Source organism: Sceloporus undulatus, chromosome 3 (genome assembly GCF_019175285.1).
Source record: "Sceloporus undulatus isolate JIND9_A2432 ecotype Alabama chromosome 3, SceUnd_v1.1, whole genome shotgun sequence".
NCBI lineage: Eukaryota > Metazoa > Chordata > Lepidosauria > Squamata > Phrynosomatidae > Sceloporus > Sceloporus undulatus.
Window position 1 is genome coordinate 210,781,517 of NC_056524.1, and position 15,884 is coordinate 210,797,400.

Genomic DNA, 15,884 nt, shown 5'->3' on the forward strand with positions numbered 1-15,884 from the left:
ACATTTTATTTCTCATTCTGTGGAGCCTGTTATAGCTTTGAACCTTTTCCCATCAATAAGATGGAGCCAGGATTTATGTTCTAAGAATCATGATCGTTTCAACACTTTAACAGCACATGCAACCTATGCATGTTTACTCATCAACCCATTGAATTTAGGGATGCTTCTTTCCTTCCAGGTATGTGTATTTTGGTTTGCAGCCTGAGACTGGAAAACAGAAATTTGTAGTTTCATAGGTATCTCTCGATAAAGCAATGTGAACATTGAACTAGGATTCTGGGAGGTCAGGATTCAAATCCCTGGCTCAGCCATAGAAACCTTCTGAGTGACCTTGGGCAAGTCACTCTCTCTCAGCCTCTGAGGAAGGAAATGGCAAAGCTCCTCTGAATAAGCCTTGTCAAAAACCCTCCATGGTGACAGTGTCACCATAAGTCAGAAAAACTTGAAGGCATACAACAACAAAGCTATCACTCTTAAACTGAGGGGAGGAGAAGGTAGGAATTGTAGTCCAACTTTTTCTCACACTTCCTTTTGACGAACCTTACTTTTCTAATGTAGAACCACTGACAAGATTCATAGAATTTGAAACAAACAAACAAGCAAACAAAACACTTTTGGAAGTGGGAGGATGAATGTATCCTCCTCCTTTTCTCCAAATCTGGTCTGATCTGCTCCAAATGCCCGTGAGAAAGAAACAAGGAAGGTGACAATATTTAATTGGGTCAGCATTGGTTGACAAATATGCACAGGCTTTTTTCAGGCTGGTAAGGCTGTTCTTCGGTGCTTGGGCTTTCAGTTGTGTGGCAGCCAGTGGAAGATTCCATGCCGAGAACAGCTGCTCAGGGAGTAGTGCATTGAACACTATGTAATCGGGCTCTGCTTTGTGTTTGGAGCATGAAAGGGTCTGTAACATGATGCTTGGACTTTTATGGCTGGAGAGTTGGGCTGGGGGGGAGAGAAGTGAAGACTGGGGGTCTCCTGCATGATTTGCTTTTTATGCCAGCTGGAGAGAAGGGAAAAAACCCATCTCTAGGGCTTTCCTTTGGCACAAATTCAGGAGTTTTCATGTACTCCTGTGCCAGGCGCAGGAAAGAAAGCAAGCTTTACAAATTACTGCCTTCTAGGCTAAATCCTAAGTTTGGTGGCTCATGTGCCATGACTCTAGAAAGTGGCTCTGGATTATGTCTTGAGGCTGGTGAGGATGATGGAAAACAAATAAGAACGTGATGTGCAGTGCACATGTGGGAACATGCACACACAGACTCAGTTGTTAGCATGAAAGAAATGTGAAGCGACAGGCATCCCTCCCCTCCTGTTCTCTGATTAGCTAGGGAAGAATATTTGGTTGTGACGTGGACCCATTCCCCCCTCCTCTTTTTTCTCTCTCTTTTATGGGGGAGACTTGGAATGATAGTGAGGAGAGAAAGCAGCAAGAGTCAACTTCAAATCACAAGTGGATTGAGTCTTGCAAGATGTGGGAGCCACCCTCTTCTGCCATTTTCCTGCATGGAGAAGCTTCTCCAGGGGTTTGTCCTTTGGTTCAGAAATCTGGCAGCTGTTGACTGGAGTTTCATTTTTTTGGTATGTACAGTAATGTACTTTTCTCTTTCTCCCTCCCTCCCTCCCTCTATCTACTTGCAAGGCATACAGTATATGGGATGCAAAGCAGGGTTCTTGGTGTTGTCGTTCAGTGTACTTTTGGCACAATTTGAAACCTGATGTTGCCCAAATGTGTCCCACTGTGTTCTGATCATCCTATGATCAATTTCAGGGAAGAGAAAACACAAACTCTTTTCAGAAAGCAAATTCTATTCAGCCAGCGTGAATGTAATTGCTTGTGTTTGCAACTTGGGTGCCCGAGCTGGATTTTTGGGTGGTGAAGTCTATTGTGAAGCTGTTCAGTGTCTAGTGCAAATAAGTGTAAAGTGGGGGAAGCTGTGAAAGAGCATTGCTGAATTTGAACAGGAAAGTGGAGAAGTAAGACCTACTTTGGTTACTCAAAGCTGTGCATGTGGAGGTGAAAGTATCAAAGCCATGCCTGCTGTTAACAAGGTGTGGGTCCCTGTATTTAGTTCTTAGATCATATTAAGCATTTAATCTTTTGATGCTCCCTAGCTTTCATTTTGCATCTGGGTAAGGAATTCGGAGTAATTTGGTTTCTGGGGGTCTGTCAGGTTACACTGCCTGGTTGCAACCCTGTTTTATTACATAATGTGTGTGCCAATCTCCTTAATGTATAATTTGTTTTAAAACCTCACTTTTTTCTGTTTCAGGAGGACGTTGATATCTGGGGAACCTACTTCAATTTCAAAACGCAAAACAGGTAAGGTGTGCGAGGAAAAAACTTTGACAAACCAAAGTTTATAGGGTTTGCTGTCATCAGGCTTTTGAACACAAGATCTGGATTGTAGGTTGAACTGAGGTGCCTTGTTGCTGCTGAACTTTGTTTAAGTTCAGATAGCTCACTGTTTGCACACAATACAAACAAGTTTGGTTTAAGAGTAAGTCTTTTGTTTTTTTATTTTTCCTGATAGGTAGTATAGGAACTTTACGATTTGACCAAAGCACAGCAGATTGGTTGGAGTTGAGCATGACTTTAATTGTGAATGGAATGCATCACTTTGGTCTCCTGCCTCCTCCCCGCCCCCCATCCCCATCCTGCTTTTAGTTTTTGACTATTTTTCCCTTATAATTTTATTTGTTATGGGACTGATTAAATGTATGGTCTGTGGTCATGATTATTTTGGAGAATTAAAAAATATATATTAAAAAATCCTATATATTAAAACAAGAACAGTGCAGGATAGTACTCATCAACACTTTTCTTGACAATGGTGTGTTGAACTCTTATCTCCTGTGGCGTGAAAAGGGGCAGTTCCCCCCCCCCCCCCCCCTATTTCTGGCAGTCAGCACATCTGTGCAGGGATGGTCTGCATTTTCATCTAACTTTGCTTTATGACCACTATTTTGGTCATTTTCTCTGGCTGTAGTTTTTGCATTTCTGCTTCCTTTGGTCCTGCTGATTTCAGTTCTCCACTCATAGGGTTCATCTAGACTGGTTAAACTTTAACTCTTGGACAAACATTCCCCCCCCCCCACTATACATGTGTCAATCTGCTTATGGGTGTCCTTGTATCCTCATTAAATACCCATTCTGCCTTCAACCCTGCATCTTGGAATGTGTATAAATATCTGCCAGCTGATGCGATGCTTTGTGTATTTGATGTAGTGGGCTGCAGTTAATGAAAACCTAGGTGGCATAAAACTGCCTGGGCTTTATAGAGCCAGAAAACTCTTTGATGTTTTTGCATCAACAGACTAACAGTGCTACCCCTCTTGTTGACTTGGAAGTGACTTCAGCACAGAGTTCTATAGAACATGAATGGTCAGTTATTTTATTAAATAAAAAAATGGGTATAGCATAGTACAGATTTCTGTATAGCGTTCTGTAACATAAATCATGCCCCTATCTTCATCACTGAGCCATACCCCTAGAAATGGTTTGCTCTTTATACCCAGTTCTAAGACTTTTCCTTTAATTTTTGTTCTTCTCTAGCTGCTGAATGGATGGTTTAGTTTGCCCACTTAGCCTGGGCAATAATGTGACAGTGGTATCTTTGTGGGAAAAGATGTGGGATAGCTGATCTGACTTTCCAGAGGATGAGTTAATTAGCTAGAAAGTTATAAAAGCCTCTTTTCTTGTGGAGGCCACAGAAGGCTAAGAGAAAAATGCCCACCAAACCTCATGACCTTCCAGTCATGGGCTTGCAGTTCCTGTTTCAAGGCAGTTGGAAGCACTGGTGATAAATGCAGAGAAATAAAAGATAATCTGTTCTTGGAACATTTGCAGAGATGGACAGCCTTGGGCCCGTCTTTGCTGTGCATTATTTCCTTGAGTAGTAATAGTGTTGTGAATTATTAGTGCATGCAAAGCTAGTGCTGTGCTCCTTTCAATTGTCTTAAACTCAACTAGGGCTTCAGTGTCTTAGGAAGTGGCTGCATTTGAGATAGAGGTTTTTTAGTTCTTCAGATCCACCAGACAGTATCCGATGCAGGTCTCTCACATTCATCCAGCCTTGTGAGAATTGCTTATCTGTTGTGCTGTCTTTTGTGACAGCGATACATGTGTAAATATTGAAATCATGTGAGCAGGGCCAATAACAACTCCATTAATAAGCTCCCGTAACTCTGTAGTGGCTACAGTGTAAACAGAATGCTGGAAAAGATAGGTAAGTGGTCTGGTCCAGTATGGTGGTTCCTGCTTTAATTATATGAATCTTTTCTACCTGATTGGCATTCTTACTTTCATTGGAGTGATGTTCAGAGGAAAATAATCCATATGCTTGGCTCTGCTCATGTAGTTGCCACAGTTATGCATATGGACAGACATCATAGCCAAATGGGAGAAAACAACAGGGATGCAAGTAGTACATGTCTGGGAAAAATGGGTGATGAGACCTCATCTGTCATGAAGAAATTAGTATTAATTGACGTCTTCAGTTGCTTTTCTGCTGTTTGGCATTAAGTATTCTGTTGCTAAAGTTAGAGGTCACAGGTGCAGACACACTTCGAATGTCACATCTTCTGATTTGAACATTCTTTCTCATGGACGCAAAACTATGGCTATTGTAGTTATTCTACCCAAGGGGAAGGCACTTGGAACATGCTCACAGATACTCTGTTGCAATGACTGCAAATTTTTCTTTTTGGACTGTGACTCCAAGAATCACACAGTCTGCCTCTGCTTTGTTGTTTAATACATTTGACAACCCAGCTCTGATCCTAAAAAAAAATATGGGACTTTTCTTTTAGCATTCCTATGAAAAAGATTACCCACACTAGGTGTAAGTTGATTTACTTGTTAATCTTGATATTCATTGACATCTATTTAATATTTAATCATTTTCTATATTACTTGATTTTTAATACAGTATATGGCAAAAATGCAAAAGATGCAAACCTTGCAGTTTAGCAAGACCTTGCTTTTTCTCATGAGCCTGCAGTTGTCCTTTAATACTGAAAGGAGGATGTAAAGCAAGGTGGGAATCATACAGGCCTCCAGATGTTGGTGGACTGTAGTTGCCAGCATTTCTCATCATTGACTCCACCATTCAACAAGATCTGTAGGCCTGTATTATCCACCCCTTCTAGGTTCCTGGAATCTCATTTCTCAGGACACTCATAAACTGGGATTAGCCATCTCTCTGGAATTAGAAGATGAGCAGAGAGACTGAATGAGATGTACTGAGTCATGTTATGTATCTCTGCAGATACAGTCAGCTAAAATTTCAAAATTTACTCTAGATGAATTTGGAATCCTTAGCCTAAATCCTTTTTTAGTCCTGACTAGAGCAGACCGACGAATCCATTACCATTCAACAACTGATTTAATGAGTCTACTCTAGGTGGGATTAACCAACAGGATACCAGCCTTTGTGTGTTTTACAGTCTATATTTACATAGAAGTCAGAGGGATTTACTCTCAAGTAAACACAGTAGGATTTATTTCTGAACAGAGCTAGGAAACACTGTAATCTTAAGTAGTAACTTTCCCAAGTTGTTTCTATATAAACATGAATTAGACTGAAATCTGAGGTCCATTGAGATATGTTGCATTTCATTTATAGCCCATGTTTCAGTTTAGGATCTCAGAACTGAGTGTCTTTGAATCTCACTTCCTACTAGGATCATGTCTGACTGCAGCCTTCCTTTTTGTTTCTCCTTTTCCAACATCATTTTCATATATACTTAATCCTCCGGAACTGACAGTTTGAGCTGTAAACTATGTTTTCTCAATAAACAGTGAATTAAGGCAGTTGCACCTTAGAAAATGTAATGCAATGTGCTGGAAGAAAACAAAGGTAGGGAGACTTGACATTGACAGGAAAGCAGGTTTGGCTTTTGCTGTTAAAACATCTGAGACATATACTTTTTTCAGTTGTACACTCTATTAGGCAAATGATGCACAACGGACACAGCAAAATAAGACTGACGAAAAAGACTCAACTAGGCAAATGATGTACAACTGATACAGCAAAATATATTCACAAGGGGAGATCTGAACTCTAATTTAGCCCGACACTCAATATTACGTTGGTTAATGTTGTTGTTGTGTGCCTTTAAGTCACTTCTGACTTATGGAAACTCTAATGTGACTCTATGATGGGGTTTTCGGGGAAGATTTATTCAGAGGGGATTTGCCTTTGCCTTCCTCTGAGGCTGAGAGTATGTGACTTGCCCAAGGTTACCCAGTGGGTCTTTATGGCCCAGCGAAGATTTGAACTCTGGCCTCCCAGAGTCCTAGTCCAATAGTCAAAACACTGGCTCTCAGCCCTAAAATAGCCTTTAATAAATAGATAGCATCCTGGCATGGGTATGGTCTGCCAAGGTCCAGGGGAGATGGAGCAGATGCAGCCTCCAGACATTAATTGGTTGCCAACATCTGATATAAATGGATCCTGTGAATGAATAATCATTATATTTTTTGTTGGTGTTATGATTAAAGGATTTCATCTTCTTTCACCTTTCTGCCTTCCTTGGAACTGGAATAGAAAAATATTGGTAATAATAAGTTTTATTTATGTTTTCCCGCCTCTCCCGATGGATCGAAGCGGGAATGGTAATAATGCTTCAGGTGCTTGGCCTTAAAACTCACCCTGTGTTGGATTGTCTCTAAGAGGGCAAGCACCATGCAGTTGCTGGAGGGACCACCTAACTTGCTCTTCTGATACCACTGGGTGCTTTGCTTGACTAGGCCTTCTATGTCAGTTTCAGGCTGAGATGGAAACAGTAGAACAAGTTAATTGTGGATTAGGTAGATGAGGCTAATTGTAGTTTCCTCCCAAATTTAAATAGATGGCCTTCAGGCCTAGCCACATCTCTTGATGGAGGTAGACTACACAGATGGCTCAGTATAACCATAAGTCGGAAAGGACTTGAAAGCAAACAACAACAAATAGGGAACTTAACTGACAGTGGGCTTGATTATAGAAGAGGAATTACAGAAGGAGTGGGAAGTACTCTGTGGAAAATAATTGATCAGTTGCTCCACTCTACATCCTCTTCAGCCTGTTTTGCTTCTGTATGCCTGGCAAGAGCGGCAGAGTGGCTAGTCTACGTGCAGAAGAACGGAAGTGCTTGCCGTATGGTAAGGCTAAAGCAGAACTCCGTTTCTGGCCCCAGGGACACCCCCTGCTCTGCTTCTTGTTAAAGGGATCTCAGATAATCAGTTTCTGTTGCTTCCTATGGAATGTCTATGCTTTAAAGCAGTTTGATGGTTAGTCGCTTGTGCCCTGCCATGGTCAGCCACATATCAGCTGTGTCACTGGAGCCAGCCTCTTAGGTTATTGTGTCTGGAGGAAAGTTGCCTGCTGGAACTAATTATTTCCTTATGCATGGGAAGGGGATATGGGGGCCCATTGCATGAGGGCCTCTTCCTTCTGAGTCTCAAGATGTTGTGCAACATACTGGTAAATGTGCTGGCTCTTCTCTGTGCTGAGCTGGGTCACTTCATGTGTTCTTTCTTTTGGTACAGTGCCCTAGGGGATTGTGAGAGGGATGGCCCTTTGTGTTGACAAAAAGTCCACCCTCTGCCCGTCTGGATTATCATATTTGGCATTGTTCCTTTTAAATCCTTGGGCAGTGGTTGTTTTCATGGGTCTGGGTTAGGAAAAGAAGCATTTCAGTTGGCGCCTAATCTTTGTGAGCTTGGTCAGTCTTTCATGACCTTGAAGCAAAGGACAGCCTCCCACACTTGAGGTTAGCAATTTTGTCTGCTAGATTTGAAAATTGCATGGGCAGGAAGCCACAACCCGACTCCTGTCTGCCTCAGCTTAAGTGCCACTGCTCTTCACATCACATGGGCTTTGTTGAACAACACACAATACCACACAGCTAGGATTTTAGGACAGGGTCACTGTTGGTTATTGATCAGTATTCAGTCTTGTGTCTGCAAGAAGGGCATTGAGAGCATCATGAGTGAGGAGCAGCAACAATAGATGTGTGTATATACCAAGATGAGCTGGGGCAGAGCTAGGGGAAGTTACTTTTTGATTACAACTCCCAGAATCCCCGAGATGGACATGGTGGCCTATGGAATCCTGTGGTGGCCATGTTATTTGATGGATTTTGGAAATCACAATCCAATTAATAATTTTCCCAGCTTTGAGCTGGGTCAATAAGTCCAAGCATGTGAGCAGTCTTGGATAGAAGACACAGGTATGAAAACAAGGGGAGAGTCAACAACTGGGGCAGCTGGAATAGGTGTGGTAGTAAATAAGACCTGGCTTCTGAATGGTGTCAAGCCGAGCTGTGAGAGAAAAATGTCATTTGCTAAAATGAGAAGCAAATTTGCTATCTGGGTAGTGAAAAAACAAGGGAGGGGTTTCCAGAGAAACTGTGATGAGAGTCTTTAAATTAATGAGACTTGGGTGGCAAATGTTTAACATTGTTGTTTCTGTAAGTACTGGGACTTCAGGACCTCACCTTGTAGAACAGGTTTACTTTGGACATAGCACTGTCCTGCTTTTGTGGCAAAGAGTGTGTAGAGTCAACTGCTGAATGGAAAAGAGATGTTTTGAAATCCTCAGATCAGCTACCAGTTTTCTCTCAAATATTTCCCACCAAAATTGTTTCCTAACAGCTGATCTTTCCTGTGGAGATATTCTGTTTCCAGAAAGCTTCACTCTAATGCAACAACAAGGAATAACATCTGACATCTGAGTCCTTGGGCAAGCAGAATAAACCACAGAAATCTATGTACATGCGCACACGCACATACAAAGCAAATCTTATTAATGTGAATAATTTGATTTTTCTGGCAACAAAACCTGGGATGTTTTCATTGTAAATACAGCCTCCTGGCCTTGATCTGCAGTTATACTCCTTATTCTGAAAGATCCCTAGGTGTTCCTCAATAAATTAATTTGTGAACTTTCATCTACAGAGAGAGGACGGTCTCATTCCCATTCCTTCTGAGAACAAATCGACAATATGAAGGAACATACTAGCAGTCAGTTCCTTGCAAATACATCACTTTGGGTGTCTAATGGAAATAAAATCTCCATCCAATATTATCCAATATTTTTGTAGCTTATCCTGACACCATAACTAGACTTTATCATGTTAGCATCTAAGTACCCTATTTTTGCTTGGCTTCCATGTGCAGCCCCGGAACTACACCACTTAGTCTTTGTTGCACCCCTCTGGGGGAAAGCACCTATGAGCTGCATCCACACTGAAGAAATAATCCAGTTTGACACCACTTTTAACTGCCATAGCTCAGTGCCATGGAATTCTGGGAACTGTAGTTTTGTGAGTTAGTTAGCCTTCTCTATTAGAGAGCTCTAGTACCACAACAAACAACTGCTCCCTGAATTCCATAGTATTGAGCCATGGCAGTTAAAGTGTTGTCAGACTGGATGATTTCTGCAGTTTGGACATGGCCTAGAAAACAAACTGGGCAGATGTTGGTTTGTTATGGCAAAAATAAGCAAAAGTTTTGTGACATTTTAAAAGCCAACTATTTTTATTTGGCATAAAGCTTTTGTGGACCACAAATCCAATAATCTCCACTGCCAGCACTGCTAGTGGCCAATGGGGAATTCTGGAAAGTTGAAGTTGTGATAGAATTCTAGGGGTTGCAGTCCCCCCCTCTCCATTCCCCCCTCCCCCCAGGTCTGATCTTATGAAAGCTTATGCCAGATAAAATTTGTGAGGACCTTAACATGCCACATGACTCTTGGTGGGTTATTTGTTGCCTTACATCTGGCTAAAAATAACTCACCCCAGGTTGTTTGGGATCTGAAGCCAAAAAGAACCGTGCAGTGTGCTGCTTCACCCTTCATTTGTTCATGTGACTTTATGGAAAATGCTGCTACTTTCCCCTTTAAATGAAGTTTGTTTTCCTCTTCGTCTGGTAGCTATTTTAGTGCAAGCCCAAACATGCACGTGGTCTGTGCAAAACTCCAAATGGAGTCAGACAAACATGGCTCTGCTCTCTTATCTGGTGGGCAGGAACAGGCTCAACTGCTTTCCTGCTCCTTGAACAGGTACGACTTTGCTTGCTAGTTTGATGATGTGCTCTTAAACCTCAACTTTTAGGGGGAAAGAGAAAAACTCTTGTGTTCCTGATTGGAGAGAACTGGATTTTGTGAAAGCTGAGGAGCTTCTCTGCTTAAGCAGAGGCGAGACTTGGCAAGATGTGTTTCCGTAGGATGTTTCCTTGATTGGCACGGGAATCTAGTGGCAGGCACCACATCTCTTTGTCTACTGTGTTGTTGTTTACTCTTCATGCACTGTTTGAGATTGTAATTTTGTTAGGTTTGAATAATGTAAGAGCAAAATTGATTTGTAAGCTGCCTTAAGCCCCAATTTTGTGGGATACGCTTATGATACGCAGGGTATAAAGTTAAAGACCATACATTGAAGTAGGTGGGTGCATCTAAATTGCAAAATTAATGCAGTTTGACACCACTTTAATTCCCTGGCTGAATGCTATGGAATTCTGGGGTTGGTAGTTTTGTGAGATATTTAGTTTTTTTTGTGTCACAGCAGACTACAAACCCCAGGATTCCATAGAATAGAACCATGACAGTTAAAGTGGTGTCAAACTGCATTAATGCCGTTAACCTGCACCTCAATGTTCTTCCATTACAGTTTCTGAAAAGTAGAAATTTATAGGTAAATTCATTTTTATTAAGTAGCTAATCTTTCATAAAGATTTGGGGTGATCTGATAGGAACACAGATTCATTAAAGTGCAAATGAGATATGGACATCAATGTAAACAGGAAAATGTGATAGCACTCTCCCCAATTATAATCCTGTGTTATGTGGCCCATGAAGGAGCTTTCTGAGTAAACTGTGTCCCAAATCTACTTTATTACCCAGGTGGTGTGTAGGTGGAAAAAAGGAAAAATAAGATGTGAACCTTTGTGATGCTTGGATGGAATGCAAACCTAACTTGCATAATTGCCAATGTTTCTCCAAGTCCATAGTGCATGGGACTTTGGGTTGCTGCATTTCAGTCAGACTGGTTGATTTCACTTTATGTTGGGATGGTGTGTGCAAAACTTACTGTTTTGCTGAATGGTCTTTAGGATGAGAAACTCACCTTGTCTCTTCAGATTTTACTAACTCTGCAGGTAGAGAATATGGGATTGGATCAGATGGCCAACTCTTCATTCTGGCTTTTGAACAACATGCTCTAACATGGGGTTAACTTTGAAAAGCACATGGAAAATTCAACTAATCATGCAAAATACCACTGCCAAAGTATGGGTTGCAGCTGAGGAACCAGACTATCACTCTGATTTTGTTTGGTTTATACTCAGTGGCTGTTTGCTTATGAGCTCAGTTCAAATGCTTGTTTTGAAATGTAGAGTCCTAAAACAGCTATAAAGGGTCACTTTCTTCTGCTTGTTCCATCCAGCATACTTAATTCTCCATCTGAGGCCTATTTCAAGGTGTTGTTCACAAATGAGGCGGTGGCAGTCATTCACTAGGAGCAAGGCCTTTTCAGTAATGGCTCTAGAACATTCTCTAGAGAGCTGCCCTCTTAGTGGGATGCTGTCTTTGGAAAGTTACAACAGGATGCATGCCTTTTGTGGCATTCTTTTTGGCATCAAGTCAATCTCTTGCTGCTCCAGAAGGTATTTGGCTCATTTTCTATGCAGCTGTTTCTGAGTTGTTGCTTCTGCTGCTATGTTGTATATTATTATTGTTTATATTCTGCTTCAGTGCTTGGAAATTAAAGCAGGGTTGTTATTATTTTTGCTCTTGCTTCTACATATTGTGATTGCATGTTTGGCATTTTGACTGTAATTATTATTATGCTGGGGTGTTTGTTTATCTGGTTTTACTTTGAGTGACTTATCTTCTACCAGAATAGATCCAAAGTAGTATACAAGTTTTTTTTAAGAAGTACAGTAGTAGTAGTAATAGTAATAGTAGTGTGAAAGAGGTATTTTATTCCCAAGTTTGCTAGCAGAAGTCACTTCTCTGCTCTACTTTGGTTACATAAAATGGGAGAGAAACTCCTCTCTCAGGAACCAGCGCTTTACTATACTGTGTGTAAAATTTAAAGATATAGCTGTGTTAGTCTGTAGAATCAGTATGTAGAGAGATTTGTAGCACCTTTGAGACTAACTGAAAGAAAGAAGTTGGCAGTGTGAGTTTTTGTAGACTTCAGTCTACTTCCTCAGATGCCTTTGGCTTTATTCTAAGACTTTAGTCTACGAAAGCTCATGCTGCCAACTTCTTTCTTTCAGTTAGTATTAAATGTGCTACAAGATCTCTCTGTATGCTGTGTGTATTTGATGTAAACATGTACAGTACTAATATTGTTAGTTAATCATATTATGTTTTATGAGAAAACCTGATGTGAGATGGTCTTGAGGATACCTAATGTGTGTGTGTGTGGGGGGGGGGCTCAATACTAACAGACACAGTGGGGTGGTCATTCTCACTTGGAGTTTAAATCAGTTTTAAAATATTCTAAAAGGTCCTTTGCTTCACTTTGCTCCGCTTTGGTAAAAGATCTCTAGTTCCCACTATAAAGGGAATCTTTTCTGTACCCCAGTGCAAGGTTGGTTTTTTTTGACACAGTTGTCGTTCCCATTTGCACTGCTCATGTGTCAAACTGCTCATGTGATGTCAGAGGAGATGTCCCCCCCAGTGCTGCCTTTTTGGGTTTTTAAAAAATATATATATATTGAAAATATTATATTAACTACTTTCAAGTAGTTGCTTTACTGATCCAGTGATTTTACAATTAATATACACACCCCAAGAAGGCAGCACTGGGGGTGTGGTGACATCTCTGGACCCTTGCAATGCTTGGATCGCTCGATCTAAGCATGGCAGGGGATGAGGGGGACGCCCAGGGGTCCTCTCTGGACCTGAGCCAGGAGGAGGAGGAGGAAGATGGAGGCAAGGCCAGGCGGTGGGAGCGCAGACACCGGGGAAGGGAGCCTGGAGGAGGAGAAGGAGGAGGATGAAGGAGGAGGCAGGAGACAGGAGACAGGAGGGGGAAGATGATGATCAGGGGCTTGGGTAGGGTTGCCATAATTGAGGACCTCCAAACCGGGACAAATGTAGGACAAGGTTATAAAATGTAGGACATTTTTAAAAAATTTCCTGGCTAGGAAATTAAAAAAAAAAGTCCTACATTTTAAAACCTTGTCCTCCTCCTCCTCCTCCCGGTCTGGGAGGAATCCTAGGCCTGCTCCCAGGCTGGGAAGGGCGCGGGGGCCACTTGGAATCACGGCGATTGCCGTGGTTCGAAGCAGCCTCCTCCTCCTCCCGGTCTGGGAGGAAGCCTAGGCCGGCTCCCAGGCCGGGAAGGGGCGCGGGGCCGCTTGGCATCGCGGCGATTGCGGCGGTGCCAAGCGTCCTCCTCCTCCTCCTCCTGGTCTGGGAGGAAGCCTAGGCCGGCTCCCTGGCCGGGAAGGGCGCGGGGAAGCTTGGCATCGCGGCGATCGCCGCGGTGCCAAGCGTCCTCCTCCTCCTCCCGATCTGGGAGGAAGCCTAGGCCAGCTCCCAGGCTGGGAAAGGCGCGGGGAAGCTTGGCATCGCGGCGATTGCTCATTTTGCATATTTGCAGGTGTGTATAGGGAGGGGTCAATTCTCCCCCCATCCACTAATACAAAGACTTTTGAAACTACAATGTGTACTTCAAAGTGCCCTCTATGTGTTTAGTGTAGCTTACTCCCGAATAAGTGTGCACTGGGTATTTTGCAGGGTGACTTTATTATTCCTGGGAAGATTAAACGACACATTGCTGTCTTAATATTTTTGATGCTCTGTCATTTAGTACACATCTGAATGATAATTCCTGAGGAGGCCCACTCTTTAGGAGCCTCCGTGGTCCAATTTTGCCAGATAATTTCAGGAAGGTCTCTATTCCCCTTAGTTTAGTCAAGGGGGTATGTAGAGATGAGCTCCCCTGCCTTCCTCAATTTTGGAGTCCATGCCTGTTTTTCAGTAGAGCAGAACTTGTGAATATACAAAGTAAATGGTTTATATATACAGGAGAAACTATCCTCTCTAGTGTCTTTCTAGGAGAGCAGGAGAGATCATTGTGGGATGCAGCAGAGCAGTTGGTAAGGCACAAGATATGAAACTCCTCTCCAAACAAGCCAGAGTGAACACTGTGGATTTGAATATGGAAACAGTGTGGAGTTGTTGGGGAGAGGGATCTCTGTGACTGTGGTAGGAACAAGGAGATAAAGAGGAACAATGGAAGTTAGTTAGTTTGCAAGGTCAATCTATATTCAGTGGGTCAAGAGATCGGTATAACCAAATATGAAAAAAAAATACTGTCTCTTATTCAGAATTTTGACATTCTTTACTTTTAGTTGCTGATAAAAGTTGCTCATTGTTGGAGAAGAAGCTTAAACTGTGTGGGTATGTTTAAAAATAAGCAGATAGCTTTTGGGTCTCTGGATGTTTTTGTCTTACAGTTCTCATCAGCTCAATGGTTAGTTGCAAATGATAGTGGGATTAGGGTTGCAATATCCCGCCTGGGGGCGGGACTTTCCCAGTTTGGGGTGGGGCCACACAGTCCCACCCCAGTTTGGCCCCGCCCCCAGGACTCCCCCCCCCCAGCGAGGCCCTGGAGGCAGCTCCACCCCTCCCCATGGCTGTGTGCCACCCTCTCCGCCTCCCTGCCTGGGATAGCCTAGAGAGCAGGTCTTCAGGACACCTGCCACTCAGAGATATTACCAGCCCACTTGTCTTGCAAGAGGCATTACTTTCCAGGTTACAGTGAGAAAAAAAAAGGCCACAAATCGTTCATGTTTCACTGGGAGTCTAAATGCCTCATCTTTTAAATGTATACTGCGTCAGTATTCTTGTAATTCTTTATCACAGGATCGTTTTTGAGGCCCTAAACACCTTTACTTGTAATATGCAAATTTCTCCTGAAGCTGACCAATGAGAAAGAAGCAATCAGCCCTCCACTTGGCTTGGAAGGAAGAGATTTTGCCTTGCTTGTAAATAGGAAGGGCTTTGGGGTAGCAAAAGGCTGCAGAAATAGTTTGACCCCCCCTTAAACATCCATGGCTCAGTGCTATAGGATTCTGGGAATTGTAGTTTCTTGTAGCACCAGAGCTCTCTTGACAAAAGGAGGCTAAATGGTCCACAGAGCTACAGTTCCCAGGATTCCATAGCCTTGAGGAGGAGGAGGAGGAAGGGTGCCTTGAAGGGCAGAATTGGGGCAGAGGAGGAGGAGGAAAGCTGAGTCAGTGGCCATTAGGTCTGCCTTGTTTTTTTGGGGGGGTTTAAATTATTTTTAAAAATATAAAATACTTATTTTATTTTATTTTATTAATTTTTATTATTGCTTGTTTTATTTTATTAATTTTATTATTGCTTGTTTTATTTTATTAATTTTTATTATTGCTTGTTTTATTTTATTAATTTTTATTATTGCTTGTTTTATTTTATTAATTTTTATTATTGCTTGTTTTATTTTATTTCATTAATTTTTTATTATTGCTTGTTTTGTATTTGATTTCATTAATGTTTTATTATTCTTGTTTTTGTTTTATTCATTAATTTTTATTATTGCGTTTTTTATTTTATTACATTAATTTTTATTATCAAATATATACACCCCTGCCTTGTTTTTTATTTTTTTTCCATTATTTTTTATTATTAAATATATGCAAGTGCATTTTCTGTGTATTTATGGCGCTTTGAATGCTAACAAGTCTGCCTTTCCTGGACAATTATAGTGATGATGATGATGGTGATATTGATATCAAGAAGCCTCCGAGGCACGGCCAATGTAACTTGCTGTGATTTTTACAAACTCACGCGCAGTGAAGAAAAACCATAGTCCCTGGACCAAGTACACACTTCTGAGAAGTAAAGTTGAACCCG

The 15,884-nt window shown here is 41.8% G+C and overlaps 1 protein-coding gene across 7 annotated transcripts in view; it reads left to right on the forward strand.

The window, feature by feature from the left end:
• The first annotated feature begins 1,306 nt into the window (after positions 1-1,306).
• LZTS2 (leucine zipper tumor suppressor 2) overlaps positions 1,307-15,884 on the forward strand; it is a 92,155-nt gene continuing 77,577 nt past the window's right edge. The window contains exons 1-2 of one of the 7 annotated variants that reach the window (XM_042459244.1): positions 1,307-1,581; positions 2,274-2,323. Coding sequence is in view for 1 of the 7 variants with exons in the window: in XM_042459238.1 (XP_042315172.1) it covers positions 1,408-1,579; positions 2,273-2,328 (228 nt within the window). In the remaining 6 variants the exon portion in view is untranslated. Of the gene's footprint in view, positions 1,582-2,036; positions 2,053-2,272; positions 2,329-9,927; positions 10,050-15,884 lie in introns of those variants that run through there. The other 6 variants (XM_042459238.1, XM_042459241.1, XM_042459239.1 and 3 more) reach the window with 6 other exon arrangements.